Here is a 27,001-nt window from a genome sequence, read left to right as displayed (position 1 = left end):
GTTTTTCAGGCAAGTTTTCATGCCGATTCTTATGCATTCAGTCTTTGAAAATATGGACTAGACCATTTCTAGCCACTAGAGGCAGTGCGTGGGGCTTATTTTGCCACACAGCAGCAGCTCAGATCTGCACAGGTGCAGAAAAAGCTAAAAAAAGAAGCTCTCCTGATAGAACCCCCTGGCCCTGATACAGCCTCCCCCCAACTGACATCAGAGACCCCCCCCACCCCCTCACATTACTGACCCCGTTACTTTCCCCACTTCTCTCGGCTCCCTCATCACCCCGCTGGCCCCGATGGCTGAGTTACATGACCCTCTCTTTCCCCTACATAATTCATAATTACAGGATATCTAGGGATAGGCAGTAATGGTGGCAAAGTGAAGTCAGGTTTTAACTGCTGAGACGGAACCAGTTCTGAAACATCCATTTCACTAAATTACCTGTTCAAACTGGATGATAAACATCAGGCAAAATCAAAATTTCGAGTCACTGATGAACCTGTTCTGCTCTCAGTAACAGGGTCTGAAGCTCAGCCTGACATTTATTTTGTGTGAAATGTTTACATTGAGTTGTTTTGTTGCCGTCTCTGTAACTGCAGTGAACACTTCCTGCTCGGTTATCACACAACCCTCCCCTTGTCCTTTGACGTCTCCTTCAGTTGCATTTTCGTTTTTGTAGCTGCTTTCTGTAGCTGCTGGACTCTCACAAAATCATCCTAATTTTAGGAGTTTGTGTTTCAAAACACATTCACAATCTGAAGAGAAACACTGTGCAAGGTGAGTATTTCTAAATCCATCGGCAAATCCAATCTAAAGCTCGGCACAACATCGTGGGCTGAAGGGCATGTTCTGTGCTGTACTGTTCTATGTTCTATGTTCTATCTCTATCTCCCTGATGAGACCAGCTATCAGTTTCTGTGTGTTGAATGTGTGTGTGCTGTTTAATTCCGTTTTAATATCTTTTGTTATCACAATCCTAAAGCCCAGAGCTCAGTGAATGTTGTCTACAGGCTCTGACATTGGACACAGTGTGGGTGAATGGTCATTTTTACTGGTTTCAAGGACAGAGCGGTCAAGTTTTGTTTTTGAAGAGAGAGTTGATGATGTGATAGTTCATATCCAAGGAGACAGAGCTGCTAATAACATCAGCGAACACTGGAGCCCCTGAGGGAAGTTAGATGATCAGAATCATGTCGAGGCAGCAAGGGGTGTGTCTCAGGAACAAGATAAACTCAGAGACAACATGAGGGGAAATAGGAGAGTTCATTGCATCTGGAGTAGTGAGCTGACTTTCCTGATGGGTGGAAAATGGGGTGTTTAGGAGAAGTAGGAAGGTGAGAAAGGTTGGGAATTGGAGAGCTGGAAGATGCACAGTGCAGGTTGGCGCTGTACTGTGAGGATTAAAAACTATTTTTGTTTTGGTGAGGGAATTTTGTCAACAGCATGTCACTCCTGGCAGCATAACCAGAAGTGTGAGCCACTTCCACTACCTTGTTTTTGCCCTTTCCCAGGTGATTACAATTCAAGTGCCAGAGAGGGGCTGAGGGAAGGGTGGGAGGGGAGGAGGGGGGGGTGTGGTGGTGCAGGGGAAACATGTGCAATCAACATGTGGCATGTGTGTTTTACAGTGTTGAGACCCACCCTCAGCTGGCAATGCAGCAGATATGGATGGGCTAGAAAAGAGAGTCCCGGATAAACAGGGAGGCTCTGTATCACATTCACAACTTTCCTATCCATTCCATTTCCATTAACATAAGACTTGAGAAAACAAAGGTGGCATGGGTGTTCTTCAAAATTAAATTTCACTTGTAAATATTTCATATTACATTGAGTTCACTTTATCCATTGTGCATCTTCATTATTTGTTGAGGCTAGCTTGGTCAGAGAGTGAGATGACTGGTATGTCTCATGATTGGAACATATTGATGGTTGTAGGGAGTTAGGGATTCCCCATCAGAGAGAAAGGTAATAATGCGGGAAATGATAGACAATCTAGTACAGGGAGGGACAGAGAGTACAAATTTAAGAATATGTCAGCAGATATGGTCAGACACTACAAAAATTATAAAAGGACAAAACTGAAGGCTTTATTTCTGAATTCATGTAGCATTTGTTACAAAACAGTTGAACTGAAGCACAAAGAGAAATAAATACAACCTGATAGCCATTACCGAGAGATGGCTGCAGGATGATATAGATTGGAACATGAATATTGAAGGGTACATGGCATTTAACAAGGACAAAGCGAGGAAAAGGTGGAGGGGTAACTGAATTAATGATGTTCTTAGCATAATACACGTTCAGGAAACTAGGGCGTAGAAGCAATTTGAGTAGAGATGAGAAATTATACAGGTAAGAAGTCACTTGTGGGAGTTATGCACTGGCCCTCTAACAGTAATCATAAGGTTGGGTGGGGTATAAAGGAAGAAATATTGGGAGCTTGTCAGAAATGTACAGTGATAATCATGGAGATTTTAATCTAATATCGACTGGAAAGATCAATTGGGCAAAGGTGGCCTAGATGAGGAATTCAAAGGGTGTTTTCAGGGTAGTTTCTCAGAACATCATATTCAGGATCCAGCCAAAGAGCATGTTATACTACACTTGGTAATTCGCAATGAAATAGGATTCATTAATCACCTCATAGAAAAGGCAATGATCATAAAATGACTGAATTTTACATTAAGTTTGAGGACATGAAGATTGGGTCTAAGACGAGCATTTTAAAACTTAAATCAAGACATTTATGAAGACATGAAACCAGAGCCTACTAAAGTGAATTGGCAAATTAGCTTAAGGGATTTGTCAAAAGAGACGTGATGGTAAACATTTAAGGGGACATTTCAGAAAACATAGAATCTGGGCATTCCAACAAGAGAGAAAAATTCCCATGGGAAGGTAAAATATATAGTTAACTTAAAAAGTTAAAGACAGTATCAAATTCATAGAAAATGCATCTAATTACGCCAAGATAACTGGCAGGTCAGAAGATTTAACAGAATATAAAAATAACAAAGAATGACTAAAAGATTAATAAGGAGGGAAAAATTGAACCACATGAGAAAGCTAACTAGAAATATAAAGACAGATAGTAAGAGTTCTGTAGATGTGTAAAAAGAAAAGAGTTAACACTGTGTGTTGGTTATACAGAAGTACTCCATTTTTAAATCTCCCCTCAATCTCATTTGCTCCAAGAAGAACAAACTCAGCCTCTCCAACCTTGTAAGTAAACGCCCCTCATCCCTAGAACCATTCCGAAGAACTACCTCTGTGCCCTCTCAAGGACTTCCCATCCTATATAATGTGGACTGGACTCTGCTTGCAGCCTAACCAGAGCTTTACAAAGGTTCACAATAGCTTTCCTGCTTTTGTATTTGAAATGTCTATTTATAAAACCAAAGATTTCATTTGCTGTGCTCACCACTCTCTCAACATCTAAACTCTGTAGCTACTCATTTAAAAATCTATGCATATGAATCTCCTCGGTTCCGCTGCCCCTATACACTCTGTAGAATTCTGAAATGTCACGTTCTATTACAGTATCCACGTCCATCTGCCATCAGGTTTCCCATGCACGTAACCTGTCTAAATCTCCTTTCAGCCTCTCTGGGCCCGATTTTACCATCACGTTGCACCCGTTTTCGGGTGCAACAACTTGGTAAAGTCAGGCATGAGGTAAGTAGCACGTTCCGTGCCCACCTCCGTGCCCACCTCTGTGCCAGTTCCCCTTTTACCAAGGCCCAAAAATGGCCACGATCAGGACTGCGCCTGAAATGGGCACGACGGCCACTTAAATGCATTTGCATGCATTTAAATTGACTTAATGGGCTGCACACCTAACCTTACCGGTACTTCTCCCTTTACCACCGCGTTCGCCCATCCATCGGCGCGAAACAGACATGCTCCACAAAGGTCCAATTCGGGCGCTCCAGTTAGTGAGGAGGTAAGTGCCTAGATCTGATGGCTCTTTGCTTGAGATCATGAGGGGGAGGGGGGAAAGGGGGTTCAGTGCCACTCTGCCTGAGATCAGTGGAGGGAAGGGGGGATGTCCGCTGCCACTCTGCCTGAGATCAGTGAGGGGGAAGGGGGGGTCCGCTGCCACTCTGCCTGAGATCAGTGAGGGGGAAGTGGGGGTCCACTGCCACTCTGCCTGAGATTAGTGGGGGAGAGTGGAGGGGATGGTGGGGAGGGGGCCATGATCGGTCTGGGTGGCGGAGGGTGGGGGGATAAGGGGGTCAGTCATGTTGTGGGGGTGGGGCAATGTCTGTGGGAGCTCGGGGGAGGCATTATCTGGCCTGGGAGCAATGTGGCAGGGGAGCAGCATTCTATCATTTTATTTTCTGCACATGCGCAGTTGAAGGCGCCGATCGGAGCTGCAGGGTTTCGGGCATGTTAAGACCCACCCACAGGCTTTTGCAGTGTGATTTGGAATCGCTGATATTTTTGCAGGCAGAGTGCGAATGGGGGCACCTGAGAACAGGTCTAAAAGTCGGATCTGAAACACTCCCAGTTTCAAGTCCGCCCAGCACTTAGAACCAAAATGGTAAAATAGCCCCTCTGTATCCTCTTCATAGGTTGCCTTTCCACCAAGCTTGGCATCATCTGTAAACTTTGATACGTTAGTCTTTAACTCTTAATCTAAGTCATTAATATGGATTGTAAATAGCTGAGGCCCCAGCATTGATCCTTGTAGCACTTAATTATTCAAGCCTGCCAATGTGAAAAAGTTCCGTTTGTGCCTACTCTCTGCGTTCTATCTGTTGGCCAATCCTCTGTCCACAGTCATATATTACACATAACTCCATGAACCCTTATTTTGCCTCTTAATCTTTCGTGTAGCATCTTGTTAATATCCGTCTATTGGCTCCCCTTTTTAACCATACTACTTACATTCTCAAAAACTCAAATAAATTTGTCAAACAGCATTTCCCTTTATTAAAATCAAGTTGACTTGTTCTAATCAGAGGGGTTTTCTAAAAGCACTGTTAATAATAGGTTCCAGCATTTTCCCAACAGCTGATGTTGGCCGAACTGGCCTGTAGTTCCCACTTTCTCTCTCCTTCCTTTCTTGAAATGCAGTGTAACATTTTCCAACTTACAGTCTGATGGACCATTCCTTAATCTATGGAATTTTGGAAGATCATCGCTAGCATATCCACTACCTCTGCATTTATCTTTTTTAGAACCCTCAGGTGTAGGCCATCAGATGCCAAACATTTGTAGCAAGGAACTTGCTGATGATATCCCACATTTCCCATTCCTTGATCAAAAGGATATTTAATAATACATCTTTCTGAGGAAGGGTGCTCGATATGAGACATTGAGATGGAAGGCAGGCATTAATTATGTTGAACAGGCCATCATGGAGTGGTAAATGAGATGTGGCACAAATGGATTCAACTGCATTGTGGGTTTTCATCAGTCAGCGGTTGTGTGGGGGATGTGATGTTTGAAAGGGCAGGACGATACGGGAGGGGTGAAGAGCAGAAGGTTCCAACTATGATGCACATTGTTGCAATCAATTGAGTGTCAGCAAGATGTGCGTGTAATGACCTTTGACGAACTAGTGCGTAGCACTCTGCTATGGAGTATAATATGGAAAATACTAAGGTCTGGAGTATTTTGGCAGCAGCACCCCAAATTAATCCAGCAAGTTTAGTCAGTAAATTGTTTCAGGCTTTGACCTTTGTTGCTGTTTTGTTCAGATGTTACCGAACAGAGAGAATCCTGTCCAGAGTTACTCCCGAGTATACTGGGTTCAGATTACGCTCTTGTCTCTGACCATCCTTGTAGATATGCATTTTTGTTTGCACTGGCATTGTGAAGGTGGATTACATAGGGTTTCAGAGAGATTTTACGTGATATGCCATGTATTGCACTACTCCATCACGGCACGGTAGCACTACTCCATCAGGGGCGGCACGGCAGCACAGTGGTTAGCACTGTTGCTTCACAGCTCCAGGGTCCCGGGTTCGATTCCCGGCTAGGGTCACTGTCTGTGTGGAGTTTGCACATTCTCCTTGTGTCTGCGTGGGTTTCCTCCGGGTGCTCCGGTTTCCTCCCACAGTCCAAAGATGTGCGGGTTAGGTTGATTGGCCAGGTTAAAAAAATTGCCCCTTAGAGTCCTGAGATGTGTAGGTTAGAGGGATTAGCGGGTAAAATATGTGGGGGTAGGGCCTGGGTGGGATTGTGGTCGGTGCAGACTCGATGGGCCGAATGGCCTCCTTCTGCACTGTAGGATTTCTATGATTCTATGATTCCATCAGCCTTATAACATCTTTGTTAAGGATCAGATCTAGAGTACAAATAATGGAGCTGGATGGCACAATAGATATCGTCAGCATAGATAAACTTGCAGGATGTGGTTGTTGGAAGATTGTTTGTTTAAATGGTGAACAGGGTTTGGGTAGCACTGAGCCCGGTGATAGTCCATTGTCCAGTCCTTTCCACGCTCTCCCCCTGGTGTGGTGGAGTGTTTCAGTAACTGTCCCAATCCACGTTGGAAGCACTGAGCAGTTTTAGGAGCAGGCCTGTGTGCCACACGGTATCATAGTCAGCTGTGAGATCCAGTGCATTCTGCTGTCTTCAGGTTCTTTTGGAAGCCATTTCCGATGTAGGTGATCTTGATCACATTTCCAGATCTTGATCACATTTCCTGCACCCCTGACAGAAACCAGCTTGGTCGACGTTTAGCATAATTTTTATTCCCAGAGATATGCATTGCAGGATAAGATGCTGAAAGATTTTTTAAGGACACAGAAAATAGTGATTTGTTCGATAGCTAGCCACCAATGTGAGATCTTTTCCAGGCTTTGGAATAGTAATGAATTTTGCCATATGCCACACCTTCGGGAGTGAGTTTATTCTTCTATGGAACTGAGTCAGCCAGACACAAGCATGGAAGCCAAGTTGTTCGACGGATTTTGGTGCTATGTTGTCATATCCTGCTGCTTTGTCATATTTCAGGTCCCTTAATGTATTCTCCAGTTCTGTGATCTCAAAGGAATCAAGCTTGCCGGGTTCTGCCTGTTGCTGGTGTATTTTTTTTCAGTTTTTTTATAGGTGATGTATTTTCTTTTCTTTTCCAATAGTGTTTGAAAGTACACGGAATCATAGAACCCCTACAGTGCAGAAGGAGGCCATTCGACCCATTGAACCTGCACCGACAACAATCCCACCCAGGTCCTATCCCCACAACCCGACATATTTACTCTGTTAATCCCCTTGGCACTAAGAAACATTTAGTATGGCCAATCAACCTATCTCTGGAGTGTGGGAAGAAACTGGAGCAGCCAGAGGAAACAGGGAGAATGTGCAAACTCCAAATAGACAGTCACCCAAGGCCGGAATTGAACCGAGGCTCCTGGCGCTATGAGGCAGCAGTGCTAACCATTGTGTCTCCATGCCGCTTGCATTTGTTTTACCATTTTCATGCTTTTTGTAACTAATAAACTTTTTCAGTCTTTACCTTAAGAAAACCTGGTTAAATTAGCTCCTTTTAAAACATAGCTATTGGGTGTGGGAAGAGGTGTCCATGAAAATCTCATTGCAACCAACAGAGGGAGGAGGGTGGTCAGATAAAGACGGGGGTAATTCATCCCTCCTCATCTGGGTTTGTAACAATTTGGAGGTATCCCAACCAACAGTAATAAATTGAAGGGTCTCTCCAGGATCAAGAACCTCATCGGGAAATCTTCTACTCCTCTGGTGTCTACTCTACATGGAGTAGATGACTGGTAGCTTAGTTCAGGGTGACTGATGGATGATTTAATGCAGGTGATTTTTGGGCTAATCCAAGTTGGCGGACCAGGCTCAGCATTTCTGGCTCGAGTTAATGAAATTGAGCCCTGCTGTCATTTCCCCCCGTCTGGCGTGATGAGCAACATTGAGAGACTTGATGTGGTGATAGAACATAGAACAGTACAACACAGTATAGGCCCTTCAGCCCACGATGTTGTGCCGAACCTTTTCCGAAACCACGATCAAGCTATCCCACTCCCTATCATTCTGGTGTGCTCCATGTGCCTATCCAATAACCGCTTGAAAGTTCCTAAAGTCCGACTCCACTATCACAGCAGGCAGTCCATTCCGCACCCCAACCACTCTCTGAGTAAAGACCCTACCTCGTACATACCTCCTATATCTCCCACCATGAACCTTGTAGTTATGCCCCCTAGTAACAGCTACATCCACCCGAGGAAATAGTCTCCGAACGTCCACTCTATCTACCCCCCTCATCATCTTATAAACCTCTACTAAGGCACCTCTCAACCTCTTCCGCTCTAAAGAGAAAAACCCTAGCTCCCTCAACCTTTCCTCATAAGACCTACCCTCCAAACCAGGCAGCATCCTGGTAAATCTCCTTTGCACCCTTTTGAGTGCTTCCACATCCTTCTTATAGTGAGGTGACCAGAATTGCACACAATATTCCAAATGTGGTCTCACCAAGGTCCTGTACAGTTGCAGCATAATCCCACTGCTCTTAAACTCAAACCCCCTGTTAATAAACGCTAACACACTATAGGCCTCCTTCACGGCTCTATCCACTTGAGTGGCAACCTTCAGAGATCTGTGGATATGGACACCAAGATCTCTCTGTTTCTCCACATTCCTCAGAACCCTACCTTTGACCCTGTAATCCGCATTCAAATTTGTCCTACTAAAATGAATCACCTCGCACTTATCAGGGTTAAACTCCATCTGCCATTTTTCGGCCCAGCTCTGCATTCTATTAAAGCGTCTTTGCAGCCCACAACAGCCCTCCACCTCATCCACTACTCCACCAACCTTGGTGTCATCCGCAAATTTACTGATCAACCTTTCAGCCCCCTCCTCCAAGTCATTTATAAAAATCACAAATAGCAGAGGACCCAGCACTGATCCCTGTGGTACACTGCTGGTAACTGGTCTCCAGTCTGAAAATTTTCCATCCACCACCACCCTCTGTCTTCTATGAGATAGCCAGTTACTTATCCAATCAGCCAAATTTCCCTCTATCCCACACCTCCTTACTTTCTTCATGAGCCGACCATGGGGGACCTTATCAAACACATGTTTGATAAAATCCATGTATATGACGTCAACTGCGCTACCTTCATCAACACACTTAGTTACCTCCTCAAAAAATTCAATCAAATTTGTGAGGCAAGAGTTGCCCTTCACGAATCCGTGTTGACTATCCTGGATTAAGTTGCATCTTTCTAAATGGTCGTAAATCCTATCCCTCAGGACCTTTTCTATTAACTTACCGACCACTGAAGTAAGACTAACCGGCCTATAATTACCAGGGTCATTCCTATTTTCTTTCTTGAACAGAGGAACAACATTCGTCACTCTCCAGTCCTCTGGCACTATCCCCGTGATGAGGAGATGCGAATACTTATAGCTCATCAAGTCTTAAAGGTACAAACAATGTGAGTGGAGAGGGCACCAGGACAGGTCAAAGAGATGTGTATTGTCTCCAGACAGGACAGCCAGTGAAATTCTGCAAGTCCAGGCAAGCTGTGGGAATTACAGATAGTGTGACATGAACCCAATATCCCGGTTGAGGCCGTCCTCATGTGTGCGGAACTTGGCTATCAGTTTCTGCTCAGCGACTCTGCGCCGTCATGTGTCGTGAAGGCCGCCTTGGAGAATGCTTACCCGAATATCAGAGGCCGAATGCCCGTGACCGCTGAAGTGCTCCCCAACAGGAAGAGAACAGTCTTGCCTGGTGATTGTCGAGCAGTGTTCATTCATCCGTTGTCGCAGCGTCTGCATGGTTTCCCCAATGTACCATGCCTCGGGACATCCTTTCCTGCTGCGTATCAGGTAGACAACGTTGGCCGAGTTGCAAGAGTATGTACCGTGTACCTGGTGGATGGTGTTCTCATGTGAGAGGATGGCATCTGTGTCGATGATCCGGCACGTCTTGCAGAGGTTGCTGTGGCAGGGTTGTGTGGTGTTGTGGTCACTGTTCTCCTGAAGGCTGGGTAGTTTGCTGTGGACAATGGTCTGTTTGAAACATCTTCCCGCTGAACATCTGCCTCCTCCAGCCTATCAGCCTGTATCACACTCTCATCCTCAAAAACATGGCCCCTCTCCTTGGTGAACACTGAAGAAAAGTATTCATTCATCGCCTCTCCTATCTCTTCTGACTCCATGCACAAGTTCCCACTACTGTCCTTGACCGGCCCTAACCTCACCCTGGTCATTCTCTTATTCCTCACATAAGAGTAAAAAGCCTTGGGGTTTTCCTTGATCCGACCCGCCAAGGACTTCTCATGCCCCCTCCTAGCTCTCCTGAGCCCTTTTTTCAGCTCATTCCTTGCTAACTTATAACCCTCAATAGACCCAACTGAACCTTGTTTTCTCATCCTTACATACGCTTCCTTTTTCCTCTTGACAAGACATTCAACCTCTTTTGTGAACCATGGTTCCCTCACTTGGCCATTTCCTCCCTGCCTGACAGGGACATACCTATCAAGGACACACAGTATTTGCTCCTTGAACAAGCTCCACTTTTCATTTGTGCCTTTCCCTGACAGTTTCTGTTCCCATCTTATGCTCCTAATTCTTGCCTAATCGCATCATAATTACCCCTCCCCCAATTATAAACCTTGCCCTGCCGTACGGCCCTATCCCTCTCCATTGGAATAACGAAAGACACCGAATTGTGATCGCTATCTCCAAAGTGCTCTCCCACAACCAAATCTATCACTTGGCCCGATTCATTTCCCAGTACCAAATCCAATGTGGCCCCACCTCTTGTCGGCCTATCCACGTATTATGTCAGGAAACCCTCCTGCACACACTGTACAAAAACTGCTCCATCCGAACTATTCGACCTATAAAGGTTCCAATCAATATTTGGAAAGTTAAAGTCACGCATGACAACTACCCTGTGACCTCCACACCTATTCATAATCTGCTTTGCAATTCCTTCCTCCACATCTCTACTACTATTTAGGGGCCTATAGACAACTCCTAACAACGTGACCGCTCCTTTCCTATTTCTAACTTCAGCCCATATTACCTCAGTAGGCAGATCCCCCTTGAACTGCCTTTCTGCAGCCATTAAATTATCCTTGATTAACAATGCTACTCCACCACCTCTTTTACCACCTTCCCTACTCTTACTGAAACATCTGTACCCCGGAACTTCCAACAACCATTCCTGTCCCTGTTGTAACCATGTCTCCGTAATGGCCACAACATCGTAGTCCCAAGTACCAATCCACGCTCCAAGTTCACCTGCCCGATCTGCAATATCAGGGTCATTAGATGATTCTTATTCCTTTGCATCAAGGAATGAATAGCCATGAGAGATGGTCGCACAAGTGGCTTTGTGAATAGCAAATAAAAATGAAGATAAACTAGTAAATTTGTGAATCGTGCGATGTGAACAATGATCCATTGTACTGCATTGAGACAGATGCCCACAATCTTGTCCACGATTAGCCTGTAACAAGCACAGAGCACTTTTAGTGGGTGGACTAACTTTAACTAGCACAGTTTAACATGAGATCAAGACTGAGTAACAGTGAAATGGATATCGAAACATGTTTTATATCAGCTTATCCAACTACTGACTCAATCTACCTTGTTAATGCAAATGCAAAATACTGCAGATGCTGGAAATCTGAAATACAAACAGATAATGCTGGATTCACTCAGTGAATCTGGCAGTATCTCCGGAGAAAGAAATAGAGTTCATGTTTCTGGCTAATACCTCAGTGACCATTTTGTTAAATTTTACCACATACATGTGGCGAGATAATATCCTCCGACAGATCTGAAAAGTCTCAAATGTCCTTGAACTCATGTCAAACATTTATATCTGATGTTCTGTTTAGAGATCAAATGGCTCAGTCTATACTCTCCAAGTTCTTCACTGCTCAGGAGAGCAGGAATCCACAATCTATGTGTAACACGGGGGAATTGGAAGCAGTGATTCTGCAGATGAATAGTAAGTCAGACCATTTCGACAATGTGCAGCTTAACATTGCAGTGATGGGTGATGCGGGCTCTGGGAAATCCACCTTCATCAATGCTATGAGAGATCTTTGGAGTGACGATCAAGGAGCTGTTCCAACAGGGAATGAAGAAACCTGGATGGAGCCGACCAGGTATCCCTATCGAGCTCTGCCTAATGTCCAATTCTGGGATCTGCCAGGAACAATTTCCTTTGGTTTTGAGCTAAATAATTACCTAAAGGAAGTGAAGTTTGAAAGCTTTGACTTTTTCATCCTTGTGTCCCAGTCCCAATTCAGAGAAAATGATGCAGAAATTGCCAAAAAGATTCAGGAACAGGGCAAAGAGTTCTACTATATCCGATCCAAGATTGACAATGATGCTCACTCACTGAAGAAGCAAGGGGTTGACCTTGATGAAGGCTGGAGCACAATCCGCAGGGACTGTATTAGTAACTTCCAAAGTGTTGGGGTTACACCACCAGCCATTTTTCTGATCTCTAGTTTTGAGAGGGAGGAATATGACTTCCCAAAGTTAAAGACCACCCTCGCCAGGGATCACCCAAGCATTAAATCAAATGTTTTCTCACTCTCCATCCCAAAAATGGTGCTGGAAATTAGAGAAGCCAAAGGAATCCGTTTGATGAAGAGAGTCTGGTTATTGGCCATTCTCTCTGGAGCAGTGGGTGCAGCACCAGTGTTAGTACCATCTTCAAAGCCAATTGCAGTGCCTGTGTGGTCTTTGTTTACCTCCATTGGGTTCACAGTTACTGGGTGGATTTATCTCCGGAAACAGCTGGGACTCAGTGACATGTTTCTGCAAAGTCCGGCCAACAAAGTCAGTAAACTCACTACAATTCTGAAAGCAGAAAGCAATCATCGATTGCCAAGGAAGATACCATCAACAGTTACCAATGTGTTGTTAGGAATCACCATCGTTACCTGTATGATAACTGGGTTTAAATATAGTTTCAGGCCAGTGACCCTCTCTGTCTTTGGGGCAGTGTCGTCCTTTGCTTTTACCTGCAAGTTATTGAAGGATTCACTGAAGGACCGTTCGGAAACTGTAAAACGGCTGGTACAGAGTGCACTGAACAGAGATTAATTTGATCCCCATTACACCAGTCAACATTACTGCTCAATTTTTAGAGATTGTGATGATGCTCGATCTGGATGCACCTGATCAGCTCAGAAGTCCAACTCACTTTCCCATTCTGGGCCAAATCCAACATCCTGGTGTTTGTTACTATTAAAATTTATCAAAATAGAAATAGATGAAAACTATTTACATTGATATTTTCCTACATTTAAAATTCATTCACTTTCTTCTATATTCCTTGATAACTGGGAGTAACCTTAAAAAAATTGGGAAATTCTTATAATGTTGACACCCCTTTTCTGCAGTGTAAAAGAAGCAAACACAGAAATCAAATGTAAACCAGACTTTTCTAGTTATATTTCTGCATATAATGGGAATTAGGAGGAGGCACACGGTCACAAATACATTTACCAGCTACATGGCCCTCTCACATTAAGCCCTGACCAAGCCACTCTCACATGACCCCCTAACAATTAGCCCATGAAAGTAAAACCCAACTTAGGAGTGGCTTAACACACACAGACACACACACACAGCCCTCTTCCTCTCTCTCTCTCTCTTTCACACACAAGGACACACTCCGTCCTCTCTCCTCCTGTCTCATACATGCACACACACCCACCCTGTTTTCCTGTCTCAAACACAAGAACACACTGTGCCTCTCTCTCACACACATGCACACACGCCACCCTCTCTCGCTCACACACGTGAACACACTCTGCCCTCCCTCACATACATGCACACACACTGCCCTCTCTCTCTGGCCAGCTAGCCTCTCTCCCGGCCAGGTGTATTTCACTCCAGTGGGGTTTAGTATAGCTCTCCACTTGTGGATAACTGGCAGCCCGACCCCACTGGAGTGAATGGGTTGGGGGGGAGGGGGGGGGTGCGGGGGGGATGGGGACGGCGGAGGGTCAATCAAGGCCTCCAAGAAGATCGGGTTCTGCGGGTCGCCCCCTGGGCATTGCCACTGCGGGGGATTGGGGCTGCTGGTGAGCGAAGAGGATTAGGAGATCGGGGCTGCAGTAGGGGAAGGGGGGGGTGGCGTTGAGGCTGGTCTGGGCATGTTCAGGTGTCCAGGATAAGGCCGTGTTGAGGAGGGGGGCGGGGGGTGGGGGGGGGGGGGGGGTTGCATGGCCGGCGATGCAGGGTCGCAGGACTAGCCTGTGATTGAGCTCATGTGGAGATGCCGGCGTTGGACTGGGGTAAACACAGTAAGTTTAACAACACCAGGTTGAAGTCCAACAGGTTTATTTGGTAGCAAATGCCACTAGCTTTCGGAGCGCTGCCCCTTCGTCAGATGGAGTGGAGAAATGCCAGCGATCGTGAGGCTGGCAGTCAGGGGCCACTGCACATGTGCTGATCTCGGCACTGACAGATCGGCGCATGTGCAGTGGCCCGCTCAGCGCTATGCTGCTGGCCTCTCAGCGGGGATAGGCCCAGCCCACAGCTTTTGGGACTGATTCACACAAGTGCACTCTGCTGTGCACAGAATGTGGGCAATTCATTTTGAGACGCAAATTTTTAATGTCCTCATTATGTCTAAATTCTACTCTATTATCTATATTTCACTGAATTAAATCTAGATTCCTTCACACACCAGTCTTGTCTTTTATCTGATGGTAAATAAAGTGCTGCCCCTCACACTCTCTACTTTCATCTCAAAGGAAAAAACCCAACACAACCAAAGGTGAAGAAGTGACATCAGGGGAGGAGCCACAAGCCTCTGCCCTCTCGCCCTTTCTGAGGAGGAAGCTCTGGAATCACTGGACACTCACACGGGGAAAGCAACGAGAGACAGAGAGGCAGGATGGGAGGAGCCAGCTCCAGGTTGGTCAAGAAACTCCTCATATTGTGTCCCTTCAGTTCCAGCACAACCTGTCATTGCAATACATTCCCATTGCTCAGTGTCAGCACTTGTAATGAGAGTGTACTGAACAATGCTACAGCTCATCTAGCTCCATTAACCTCTCCTCTTCTTCAACCTTCAGCAGAGGAGCAGCTGCTCACTTTAAATTCTGATATCCGGACCTCCCTGAGACCTGCAATCAAATTCTCCAAATCCTGATTACCAACTATCTCCCTCACCCCAAAGTCCTCCCAATTCCCAATATCCAAATTAACCGCAACCCCTGAACTCCAACATTTCAAAAATCCAATAACGAACTCCTTCCCCATCCCAACAGCCAGTGCAATTACATATTCAACTTTCCCATGAACCCCCAATTTCAACACCCTTGTTTTGATACCCAACTCTCTCTCACTGTACAGGTCACCCCAAACTCAGAAATCCAAACCAATCCCTGATACCCATTTACCTCTGTACCCTATTATCCACTCAAACCCAAAAATCCAACTCCCCCCAAATCCAATATCTAATTTCTCTGTTTTCCAAAATTCGACTACATTGATCCCTGTTATCCAATTTTCCCTTTGACCCTATTGTCCAAATCATTCCCCAGACCCACCACATTCAACACCCCTGACATATGACACCTATTTCTCCATGAATCCCTCTATACAGAACGCTGATAATAAAATCTCCACAGCCCAGATATTTTGCTCCCCAGCCCCCAATATCCACTTACCCCCAAATCCACGATACCCACACTAAAATCCAATTTCTTCAGCACTTGACATATTTCTGCCCGACTAGAATGCTCTACTAAGCTCTGATATCACATTATCCCACTCTGATATTCTTGCCACCCAATCCCCTCAACACCAATCTGCAACTCTCCAGGTTCCCAACATTCAATTCTATCCCAACCCGTGATATCCAATTCCAGCACCTTCCAAACCCGCAACTTCTACCACCTGAAAAAACAAGGACAGCAGGTCCATGGGAATTCCATTACTTGCAAGTTTTTTCTCCTTACTTGGAATGTCATTCCTTCACTGCTGCTGGGTCAAAGTCCTGGAACTCCCTCCCGAACAGCACTGTGGGTATACCTATGCTACATGGGCTGCAGTGGTTGAAGAAGGCAGGTCACCACCACCTCTTCAAGGGCAATTAGGGATGGGCAATAAATGCTGGTCGAGGTAATAACAACCACTTTCCAGGAAAGAATATAAAAAACACTCTCCAATATCCAACACAATACCCAACTCACCTTTTGACACACCAGATATCCAAATCTCTCTTAATATCCACTGTCAAATTCCATCCCTAACTTGATACACTACACTCAGGCCTGAGATTTATCTCCCACAAAATCCATGATACCCTGATTCCCAATGTACAATTTTTGTGCTCCATATTGAATTTTGATATCCAAAATAGAAACAGCTCGGTAGTACCACCACAGACCATTGGCAGGTCCTAAAGGACATGGCTGCTAGACTGGGACTGAAGCTGGTGGTGAATGAACCAACAAGAGGGAAATCATACTTTGACTTCATCCTCAACAACCTGCCTGCTATAGATGCATCTGGCCATGGAAGTATGGCCATGGCCATGGAAAAACCGCACTAACCTCCTCAGAAGACAAACACAGGACACAGTGGACAGAGTACCCTTCATCGTCCAGTACTTCCCCGGAGCGGAGAAGCTATGGCATCTCCTCCGGAGCCTTCAACATGTCATCGATGAAGACGAACATCTCGCCAAGGCCATCCCCACACCCCCACTTCTTGCCTTCAAACAACCGCACAACCTCAAACAGACCATTGTCCGCAGCAAACTACCCAGCCTTCAGGAGAACAGTGACCACGACACCACACAACCCTGCCACAGCAACCTCTGCAAGACGTGCCGGATCATCGACACAGATGCCATCACCTCACGTGAGAACACCATCCACCAGGTACACGGTACATACTCTTGCAACTCGGCCAACGTTGACTACCTGATACACTGCAGGAAAGGATGTCCCGAGGCATGGAACATTGGGGAAACTATGCAGACGCTGCGACAACGGATGAATGACCACCGCTCGACAATCACCAGGCAAGACTGTTCTCTTCCTGTTGGGGAGCACTTCAGCGGTCACGGGCATTCGGCCTCTGATATTCGGGTAAGCGTTCTCCAAGGCGGCCTTCGCGACACACGACGGCGCAGAGTCGCTGAACAGAAACTGATAGCCAAGTTCCGCATACACGAGGACGGCCTAAACCGGGTTATTGGGTTCATGTCACACTATCTGTAGCCCCCACAGTTGCCTGGACCTGCAGAGTTTCACTGGCTGTCTTGTCTGGAGACAATACACATCTTTTTAGCCTGTCTTGATGCTCTCTCCACTCACGTTGTTTTGTTTCTTAAAGACTTGATCAGCTGTAAGTATTCGCATTCCAACCATTATTCATGTAAATTGAGTCTGTGTCTTTATATGCCCTGTTTGTGAACAGAATTCCCACTCACCTGAAGAATGGGCTTGGAGCTCCGAAAGCTTGTGTGGCTTTTGCTACCAAATAAACCTGTTGGACTTTAACCTCGTGTTGTTAAACTTCTTACATGGAAGTATCAGCAGAAGTGTCCACCACATTGTCACTCGCATCGGAAGTTCCTTTTCCTTGCCTTCGATCATCTTTTTGATTTGAAGTGTGATGCGCGACAATCAAGCACGAGGTACAAGGCTTCAGCGATTGAAGGCTTTTATTGACAAACAATGGAACTATCTAACACGAGTACACCAATCCAGACTGGAGGGGTCCCGCCTGAGCAGAGGGTCTTATACCTCTCCCCAGGAGGCGGGGCCCGACCGGGATGTGCCATAACAACATCCACCACAGGTATATTAATCCCACAGTGTAAACACCCTAACCCAACAACATTATAACAACCCCCACAGTGGCAACACCCTAACCCAACAGTAACATTGGCATAACCCCACAGTGGTAACCAACGATGGTTCACCACATTCACCCCTCCTTTAAAAACAAAGGCCGGCGGGGTGCGAAAACAGGTCACATATATACAAAATTCACAAGTCCAGACGGTCTGGAGGACCGCACCGTCGCTGTGATCTCCTCAACACCGGTTGCGACACCGGAGCAGGTGCTTGCGGTGGCGTTCTCTCCAAAACAGCGTCCGGCTGTCCCCTCGAGGACTCCCGGGCCGGTTGACCCTGGTGAGGCGGTGGTGCATGGGGATCCTGGAACCTTCTGTGGTGGCGCCGATCTCCGAGTCTCAGGCAAGCTGTACATGGGAGTATAACTGTTATTCACTGGTCCCGGTGCTGACCGCGCCACGTCTGGGGAAGAAAGAAGTGAAAGGGGGTTCGTGACAGGGGGTATAGGAGCGACAGGAGTTGCTACGTCCCCTGCGGGCGCCAGGTCTCGAATCGAGACCGTGTCCTCTCGCCCATCAGGATATGCCACATAGGCATACTGAGGGTTGGCGTGGAGGAGTTGGACCGGTTCGACCAAGGGGTCGGACTTGCGGGCCCTCACATGTCGCCGCAGAAGGACGGGTCCTGGGTACGTCAACCAGGCTGGTAAGGAGATCCCCGAGGACGACTTCCGAGGGAATGAGAACATCCTCTCGTGGGGAGTAGCATTGGTTGCCGTACACAGGAGGGAACGAATGGAATGAAGCGCATTTGGAAGGACCTCCTGCCAACGGGAGACTGGAAGGCCCCTGGACTTCAGCGCCAATAGGACAGCCTTCCAGACTGTAGCATTCTCCCTCTCCACCTGTCCGTTACCCCTAGGGTTGTAGCTTGTGGTTCTACTAGAGGCAATCCCGTATGAGAGCAGGAATTGCTTCAAGTCGTTACTCATGAACGACGAGCCCCTGTCGCTATGTATGTAGCAGGGGTACCCGAACAGGGTAAAAAGATCACTGAATGCCTTAATCACTGTGGCAGTCGACGTGTCCGCGCAGGGGACAACAAACGGGAACCGGGAGTATTCATCTATTATATTGAGAAAATAGACATTCCGGTCCGTTGAGGGAAGGGGGCCCTTAAAATCCACACTCAGCCTCTCGAAGGGGCGAGTGGCCTTGACCAATTGTGCCCGGTCCGGTCGATAAAAGTGCGGTTTGCATTCCGCGCAAATCCGACAGCTTCTCGTTACTGACCTGACATCCTCCACCGAGTAGGGCAGGTTGCGGGCTTTTATGAAGTGGTAGAGCCGAGTGACTCCAGGATGGCACAGGTCATTGTGGAGGGCCTTCAAGCGGTCCTCCTGCATGATAGCACATGTTCCGCGCGAGAGGGCATCCGAGGGCTCATTGAGCTTCCCTGGACGATACATAATATCGTAATTATAGGTGGAGAGCTCAATTCTCCACCGCAAGATCTTATCATTCTTGATCTTGCCCCTCTGCGTATTACTGAACATAAACGCCACGGATCGTTGATCCGTGATCAGGGTGAACCGCTTCCCCGCCAGGTAATGGCGCCAGTGTCTGATGGCCTCCACAATGGCCTGAGCCTCCTTCTCCACTGCTGAATGCCGAATTTCGGGACCTTGAAGGGTGCGGGAAAAAAACGCGATGGGCCTGCCTGCCTGGTTTAGTGTGGCGGCCAGGGCGAAATCCGATGCATCACTTTCCACCTGAAAAGGAATGGATTCATCCACCGCGTGCATCGTGGCTTTCGCAATGTCGCTTTTCAAAGCCTTGAAGGCCAATTGGGCCTCCGGCGTGAGTGGGAAGGTCGTGGACTTGATGAGCGGACGGGCTTTGTCCGCGTAGTTGGGGACCCACTGCGCATAATAAGAAAAGAAGCCGATGCATCTCCTCAGTGCTTTTGTGCTAGCGGGCAAGGGAAGTTCAGTAAGGGGGCGCATACGGTCTGGATCAGGTCCGATGACCCCGTTTTCCACCACGTATCCAAGGATAGCTAACCTGCGCGGACGGAATACACACTTCTCCCTGTTATAGGTCAGATTCAGGCGAGATGCAGTGCGCAGAAAGTTCTGGAGATTCGTGTCATGGTCCTGCTGGTCATGGCCGCAGATGGTGACGTTATCCAAGTACGGGAAGGTAGCCCGCAACCCGTTCTGGTCCACCATTCGGTCCATAGCACGCTGGAAGACCGAGACCCCATTGGTGACACCAAATGGAACCCTAAGAAACTGATATAGACGACCATCCGCCGCAAAAGCCGTGTATTGTCGGTCCTCTGGGCGGATGGGGAGTTGGTGGTAGGCAGACTTAAGGTCTATGGTGGAGAACACCCGGTACTGCGCAATCTGATTGACCATATCAGATATGTGCGGGAGAGGATACGCATCCAGCTGCGTATAACGGTTAATGGTCTGACTGTAGTCGATGACCATCCGGGGTTTGTTCCCGCTTTTAACCACCACGACCTGCGCTCTCCACGGACTAGCACTGCGCTGTATGATCCCTTCTTTGAGGAGCCGCTGAACCTCAGATCTGATAAAGATCCGGTCTTCAGCGCTGTAACGCCTACTTTTAGTAGCGATGGGCTTGCAGCCTGGTACCAGATTCTTAAATAAAGAAGGTGTGGTGATCTTTAGTGTGGAAAGATTGCATGCGGGGCGCTTTGGGCAATTTGGAGGCTGCGGCTGATTCCCTACTGCCAGTGAAGGGAGTGGCCCACCGTACTGTAGGATCACACTCTTCATGTGGACCATAAAGTTTAGTCCGAGGAGAATTGGCGCGCAAAGGTGCGGCAACACAAGGAGCCTGTATCGCTCGTAAATTGTGCCCTGCACCTCTAGGGTTACCATACAACGTCCTTGGATCGGTACAGACCGGGACCGTGATGCCATAGAAATTGTCTGTTTGGCAGGTAGAACCCGGAGTCCACACCTTTTTGCAGTGTCAGGGTGAATAAAACATTCGGCGCTCCCACTGTCAAACAGACAATACACAGTACGACCATTTACCTTGATGTTCATCATCGAACAGTCAAGCCTGTGATGCTTTGTCTGGTCCAGAGAGATCGACGCCACCGTTGGCCCCAGGGCGTCACTGCATGCAGCCGAGGTTGATACTGAGGACCCCTGCTGGTCGCTCCTGGTCGTCGTCGACCATGATGGCCACCCCCATGAATCGCACGTGGGTGAGGGCGCCAAGCGTAGCGACTCCTGGTGGTCATCCTCCTCCTCCGTCAGCCACGATGGCGCCGTCCTGGATTCGCACGTGGTCGGGCCTCGCGGGTACTGCGACGCTGAAGGAGATTGTCTCCGCTCTGGAGGGTCACAGGCTGCACTGCCGTTCTTGGGCTTCGACCTGCAGACTTTAGCATAGTGCCCCTTTTTACCGCACTGACTGCAGATCGCCGTTTTTGCTGGACACTGTTGCCGTGGATGCTTGGCTCCTCCGCAAAAATAGCATCGCTGGCCGCCTGGAGCTGCCGCCGTCGTCGGGTCGATATGGGAGCGCGAGCCCGTGGGGCGAGGAGGGATTTGTGCTTGCTCCTGCCACGTTGTCTCCAAGTGGTCTTCGGGGTACAGAGCCAAGCTTTTCGACGCTGCCTCCAGCATCTCGGCCATCTCCATCGCTTGGGTCAAGTTGAGGTTCCCTTTCTCCAATAGCTTAAGCCGGATGTACGAGGACCCTACCCCTGCTACGAACGCATCTCGGGCGAGGTCGTACATATACTGCTCGGCCGACACAGCTTTGCAGTCGCAGCCCCTGGCAAGCTGCAAGAGCTCATTGGCGTAGTCCTCCATGGTTTCGCCCGACTGCCGACGTCGTGTAGCGAGGAGGTAACGAGCGTGAATCTCGTTGGGTGGTCTCGTGTATCGTTTCTTCAAGAGCTCGATGGCCCTCGGGTAAGTGGTGGCCGCACGAATCGCAAGATAGACCGTGTCGCTTACCCTCGCGTGGAGGACCTGGAGTTTGTCGTCGTCTGTAGTAACTGCTGCAGAGGCCGCCAGGTAGTCCTCGAAACACTTCAGCCAGTGGTCGAAGGTGTTAGAGGCACCGACCGCACGTGGGTCCAGCGTCAGACGCTCTGGTTTCAGCATTTGCTCCATACTCTCTTTACTGTCGAGAGTTTTGTGTTTGTCAATAAAATTGATGCGCGACAATCAAGCACGAGGTACAAGGCTTCAGCGATTGAAGGCTTTTATTGACAAACAATGGAACTATCTAACACGAGTACACCAATCCAGACTGGAGGGGGCCCGCCTGAGCAGAGGGTCTTATACCTCTCCCCAGGAGGCGGGGCCCGACCGGGATGTGCCATAACAACATCCACCACAGGTATATTAATCCCACAGTGTAAACACCCGAACCCAACAACATTATAACAACCCCCACAGTGGCAACCCCCTGACCCAACAGTAACATTGGCATAACCCCACAGTGGTAACCAACGATGGTTCACCACAAAGTGCTGGTTCTTTTTTCTTCAATCTGCTCGAAGAAATGTTTTGTTCCAATTCTCATCATTAATCGTATGTTTAAGTTTAAAACGATGCAGATTTATTCACACATTGTTCAACATCCAAGATGGTAGAGACCCAAAAGCTCACGAATCTCTCTGCTTACATCACGACAGGTCACGTGACGTTATACCAGCAGAGATGCACTCATTTACATACATAACAGTGCCCTACAAAAGTTGCCATGCCTGTAACAAAGGTCAGCATTTGTTGTCTATAGATGTTTTATATTCTTGAAACAGTGAGAATGAGGAATTATAACAAACAATAGTTTATTCATTCGTTAAACAGCTACTCCATGCTTGTACTCTGCCCACACACCCAGAGAGAACTTCCACACTCCCAAAATGTGAACCTTTTTGTAGCCATGTCATCATGTGACCAGTTTACATCTTCCTCATTTAGTTGGGACAACCGGTAGGATGAGATACAACAGTGTACACAAATAGAAAGTGTGCACACAATCTTGTACATAAATATTAATGAGGTTAACAATGTTTAATTACTTACATATGATGAAGCATAGAAGAAGCTATTACAGCTAATGCACTGCTCATTGTGTCTCCTTCTCCTCCCCACCCATTGTAGAAAGATGAGATTTAAAGGATCGTTCTCGGTGGTAATATAGTCCTGAAACCTCATATTTGATTTCCTGAGTATGTTGTGATACCAGTTGGTGGTGTTGCAGTCTTTCTCAGGCTAGTGTCCTCAATGTGCATCACCTGGACCGTTCTGTCCCTGTGTTCTGTGGTGCAGGCCTCACTGTGTTGGCCTCTGGAAGAGTCTGCATGTCCACTGGTGTAGGGGGCCTGTGTTATAGGTCAGATGACTGAGGTGCTCTGTTATCTGTTGGTGCAGGTCTGATACCTGTAGGAGGTGATGGCAGTTGCATACGTAATGGGCACTGTCTGAGGCTACCATGTAACTCTTCAGTTGAGGGGCATTACTGTGTACCCCCACCAACTGGTCATGGCTATATACAGTCTAAATCCTGACTATTTGACCAGGTGTTTGAGGCCTGAGTCTGTGGGCATCTCGATCATAGTGCGAGTTGGTTCTCAGTCAATATTGCAGGTGTCTGCATGGGTTTCCTCTGGGTGCTCTGGTTTCCTCCCACAGTCCAAAAGACATGCTGGTTCGGTGCATTTGCCTTGCTAAATCTTCCCTCAGTATATCTGAACAGGTGCCGGAGTGTGGCGACTAGGTGGATTTCACAGTAACTTCATGGCAGTGTTAATGTAAGCCTACTTGTGACATTAATAAATAAACTAAAACTATTCCAGCTCTGGCCTATCCAATGTTCTGTAAAACTCCTACATTACCTCTTTGCTCTTATACACTATGCCACAACTGGTAAAAGCAAGTGTCTCATTTGCCTTCTTAATTATCCCATTCATGCGTTCTGCCGACTTCAGGGATCTGTGAATAATTATCCCAAAAACCCTCTTCCTCGGAGCTTCCCAGTGTCTGTGATTCATTAAATATTCCCCCATCTTGTTTCTTCATCCAAAGTGCATCATCTTGCACTTATCAAGATTAAATGCCATCTGCCACTGCTCAGCCTATCTGACCAACCCATCTACATCTTTCATCTTCTATTAACCACCCTACCAATCTTGGTGCCATCCGCAAACTTGCTGAAAAATCCCTCACATTTTCATCTATATCATTTATGTATATAACAAACAATAAGGATCCCAGCACTGATCCTTACAGTGCACTACTGGACACCGGGATCCAGTCACTCAAACAGCCTTCTACCACCACTTCATGTATCTTTCAGTATCTGTGAATAAATTATTCCAGCTCTCCTGATTTAAAATCAAGAAGTTCTAACTGTGTTTTTCCTTTGGCCTTTAATTGAATTTGGAGAGATTATCCACAGTGTAACATATTCATTTTGTTCCACAGAAATCAAAAGGATCAGCCTTCCAGGTCTACGTACTTCAATCAGGAAGAGCTCAAAAAACTCAAGAGCAGTTATGATGAGGGTGGGCTGGAAATGACCGTACCCCTGATACAGGAGAAGTTAAAAGATTTGGACAATATTGAGCTAAACATCGCAGTGACAGGAAAATCAGGCGCAGGGAAATCCAGCTTCATCAATACGATGAGAGGACTTCAGAACAATGATGAGGGAGCAGCTAAAACTGGAACCACAGAAACCACAATGGAACCAGCCCCATACCCACATCCCAATCTACCTAAGGTTTGTTTCTGGGATCTACCAGGAATGGGAACATCAAATTTCCCAGCAAATGAATACCTGAAGAAAATGAACTTGAAGCAATATGATTTTTTTATCATTATCTCAGCCTGTCGATTCACAGAAAATGATGTAAAACTCACCAAAGGGATTAAACGGCTGGGGAAGAATTTCTATTTTGTTCGATCTAAAATTGATATTGATCTCAATTCAGTGAGAAAGGAAGGGAAGAAACTCAATAAAGAGGAAGAAATGGAGAAGATCAGGAATTATTGTGTCAGTAACTTGGAAAAGGCAGGGATTTCATCACCCAATGTTTTCCTGGTATCAAACTTTGACATTAATGAGTTCGATTTTCAAAAATTAAACAAAACCCTTGCAGGTAACCTCAGTGATATAAAGAAACAAGCTTTCATGTTGTCGCTTCCAAACACAACGCTGGAGATTATAGAGAAGAAAAGAGCAGTGCTGAAGAAACAAGTCTGGATGTTGGCCACACTTTCCGGATTTGTGGGAGCAGTGCCAGTTCCAGGCCTGTCCTTTGCTTGTGACACTGGAATACTGATTCCAGCAATCATAGGATTCCGTCAATATTTGGGTCTGGATGATGCCTCTCTGCAAAGACTGGCCAACATGGCAGGAAAACCTGTGGAAGATCTGAAAGCCGTGGTGAAAACTCCCCTGGTGGGTGAAATAGATAAGACATTTGTGATAAAAATGTTTCTTGGTGGTACTTTTATTGCCATTTCAGCAGTTGAGATAGGTCTCGACTTTATCCCAGTCGTTGGCTCTATCTTTGGAGGAGCATCATCATTTGGTATGACCTACAAACTGCTGAATGATGTATTGAATGATCTTACAGAGAATGCACAGAGTGTGGTGAAAACTGCTTTTGAGACTGAAATAGTCTGCACTAAGACATCAGACCATTGAGCTCCTATCAATCATTCCAACTTCAAGGAAGAAAAAAAACTTTGAAGAATCTTCCACATCTTCAACTCAATTGTTCCACAGCCAATGAAATATTTCCAATGTGTAGATACTGTTGTAATGCAGGCAGATATGATTACCAGTTTGTGCACAGCAAGCCAGTCAATGTCTCTCCTCATTGACCCCCACCCCCAGCAGTCTGGACCACCCCTCCAACCCCGGCAGATCTTCCCCTCCCATCCCCCAGCAGCCCCGACCTATGCCCCTTTCCACCTGGATGGCCAGCCCCGATCACCCCCTTCTCGCCCTCTGCCATTGATCTCTATGCAGAGTGGCAACGGGACCCCCACACCTCCACCAATTGCTCCCCCAATAGGCTCCACCCTTTTGGGATTGCCTAGTGCGCAGTGCCAAGGTGCCCCTTGGGCATTGTCAGTTTGCCCCTTGGACAGTGCCAGGAGGCCAGGCTGGCAATGCCCATGGGGCAACTCCCGATCTCCTGAAGGGGCCTCCACTGCCCCCCTTTTACTCCAGTGGGATCAGCTGCCTGTTTCCTGTTAGTGGGAAGCAGTAGTAAACCCTGCTGGAGTGAATCACTCCAAGAGGGAGTGGGGGGGCGGTGGGGGGGGGGGGGGGGGGGGGGGGGGGGGGGGCGGGGGTGCGCAGGAGAGGCTAGCAGGCCCAGCGACTTCAGTCCTGACCCTGCTCATGAAATTGAAATACGGATTTAAATATTTAAATCAGCTCCATGCCGATTTCTGGCGCTGAGCTGATTACTTTAAAAAAAACACATTTGAAAGACATACGGAGGCCATTAAACGGCCCATTGTGCCACAAGAGCAGTGCAGCAGGCTGGGAGAATCACCCCCTTTATGTCCACTTGAGCAGATGAGGCCATGTTTAATGTCTCATTTCATAAATGCAATAAGATCACGACTGATCTGAACGTGGCCTCAACTCCGCATTCCCTCCTACGCCTGGTAATTTTTGATTCCCTTGTTCATCACAAATCTGTCTGCTTCTGCTGTAATATTTTTCAATGGCCCGGCCTCCACTGGGAAGGGTGGCATGGTGGTACAATGGTTAGCACTGCTGCCTCACAGTGCCAGGAACCCAGGTTCAATTTGACCCTCAGGTGACTGTGTGGAGTTTGCACGTTCTCCCTGTGTCTGCCTGGGTTTTCTCCGGGTGCTCCGGTTTCCTGCCACAATCCAAAAATGTCCAGGTTAAGTGAATTGGCCATGTTAAATTGCCCCTTAGTGTCAGGGTGAGTAGTGTGGTGAATACATGGAGTTACGGGGATAGTACTTGGGTGGGGTTGCAGTCTGTGCCAAATGGCCTACTCCTGCACTGTAATCTATGAAGAGAGATACAAAGACTCATGATCCTCTCAGAGAAAACATTATTCCTCACCTTCATCGTAAATGGGAGATCCCCTATTTTTCAACTGCCTCCTAGACAAGTGAAAATATCCACCCATCATCCGCCCAGGATCTTATGTTTCAATAA

At 47.1% G+C, this 27,001-nt stretch overlaps 2 protein-coding genes across 4 annotated transcripts; both read left to right on the top strand.

The window, feature by feature from the left end:
* Positions 1-629: 629 nt before the first annotated feature.
* LOC144492329 (interferon-inducible GTPase 5-like) lies at positions 630-26,085 on the top strand. Of its 3 annotated transcripts, none has more exons than XM_078210319.1 (3): positions 630-774; positions 14,715-14,877; positions 24,268-26,085. In XM_078210319.1, the coding sequence occupies exons 2-3, from the start codon at positions 14,858-14,860 to the stop codon at positions 25,493-25,495; spliced, it is 1,248 nt and encodes a 415-aa protein (XP_078066445.1). In that variant the 5' UTR covers positions 630-774; positions 14,715-14,857; the 3' UTR covers positions 25,496-26,085. The 3 variants fall into 3 exon arrangements, with proteins under 3 accessions (XP_078066445.1, XP_078066446.1, XP_078066447.1); XM_078210320.1 differs by lacking the exon at positions 630-774 and adding an exon at positions 11,830-11,944; XM_078210321.1 differs by lacking the exon at positions 630-774 and adding an exon at positions 22,473-22,555 and having other exon boundaries at positions 14,846-14,877.
* On the top strand, positions 11,839-13,053 carry LOC144492330 (interferon-gamma-inducible GTPase 10-like). Its single transcript, XM_078210323.1, has one exon. The coding sequence runs from the start codon at positions 11,839-11,841 to the stop codon at positions 13,051-13,053; it is 1,215 nt and encodes a 404-aa protein (XP_078066449.1).
* Positions 26,086-27,001: the final 916 nt, after the last annotated feature.

The sequence above is a fragment of the Mustelus asterias genome, chromosome 4, assembly GCF_964213995.1.
Source record: "Mustelus asterias chromosome 4, sMusAst1.hap1.1, whole genome shotgun sequence".
Classification (NCBI taxonomy): Eukaryota; Metazoa; Chordata; class Chondrichthyes; order Carcharhiniformes; family Triakidae; genus Mustelus; species Mustelus asterias.
This window is presented reverse-complemented; position numbering and strand designations above follow the sequence as displayed.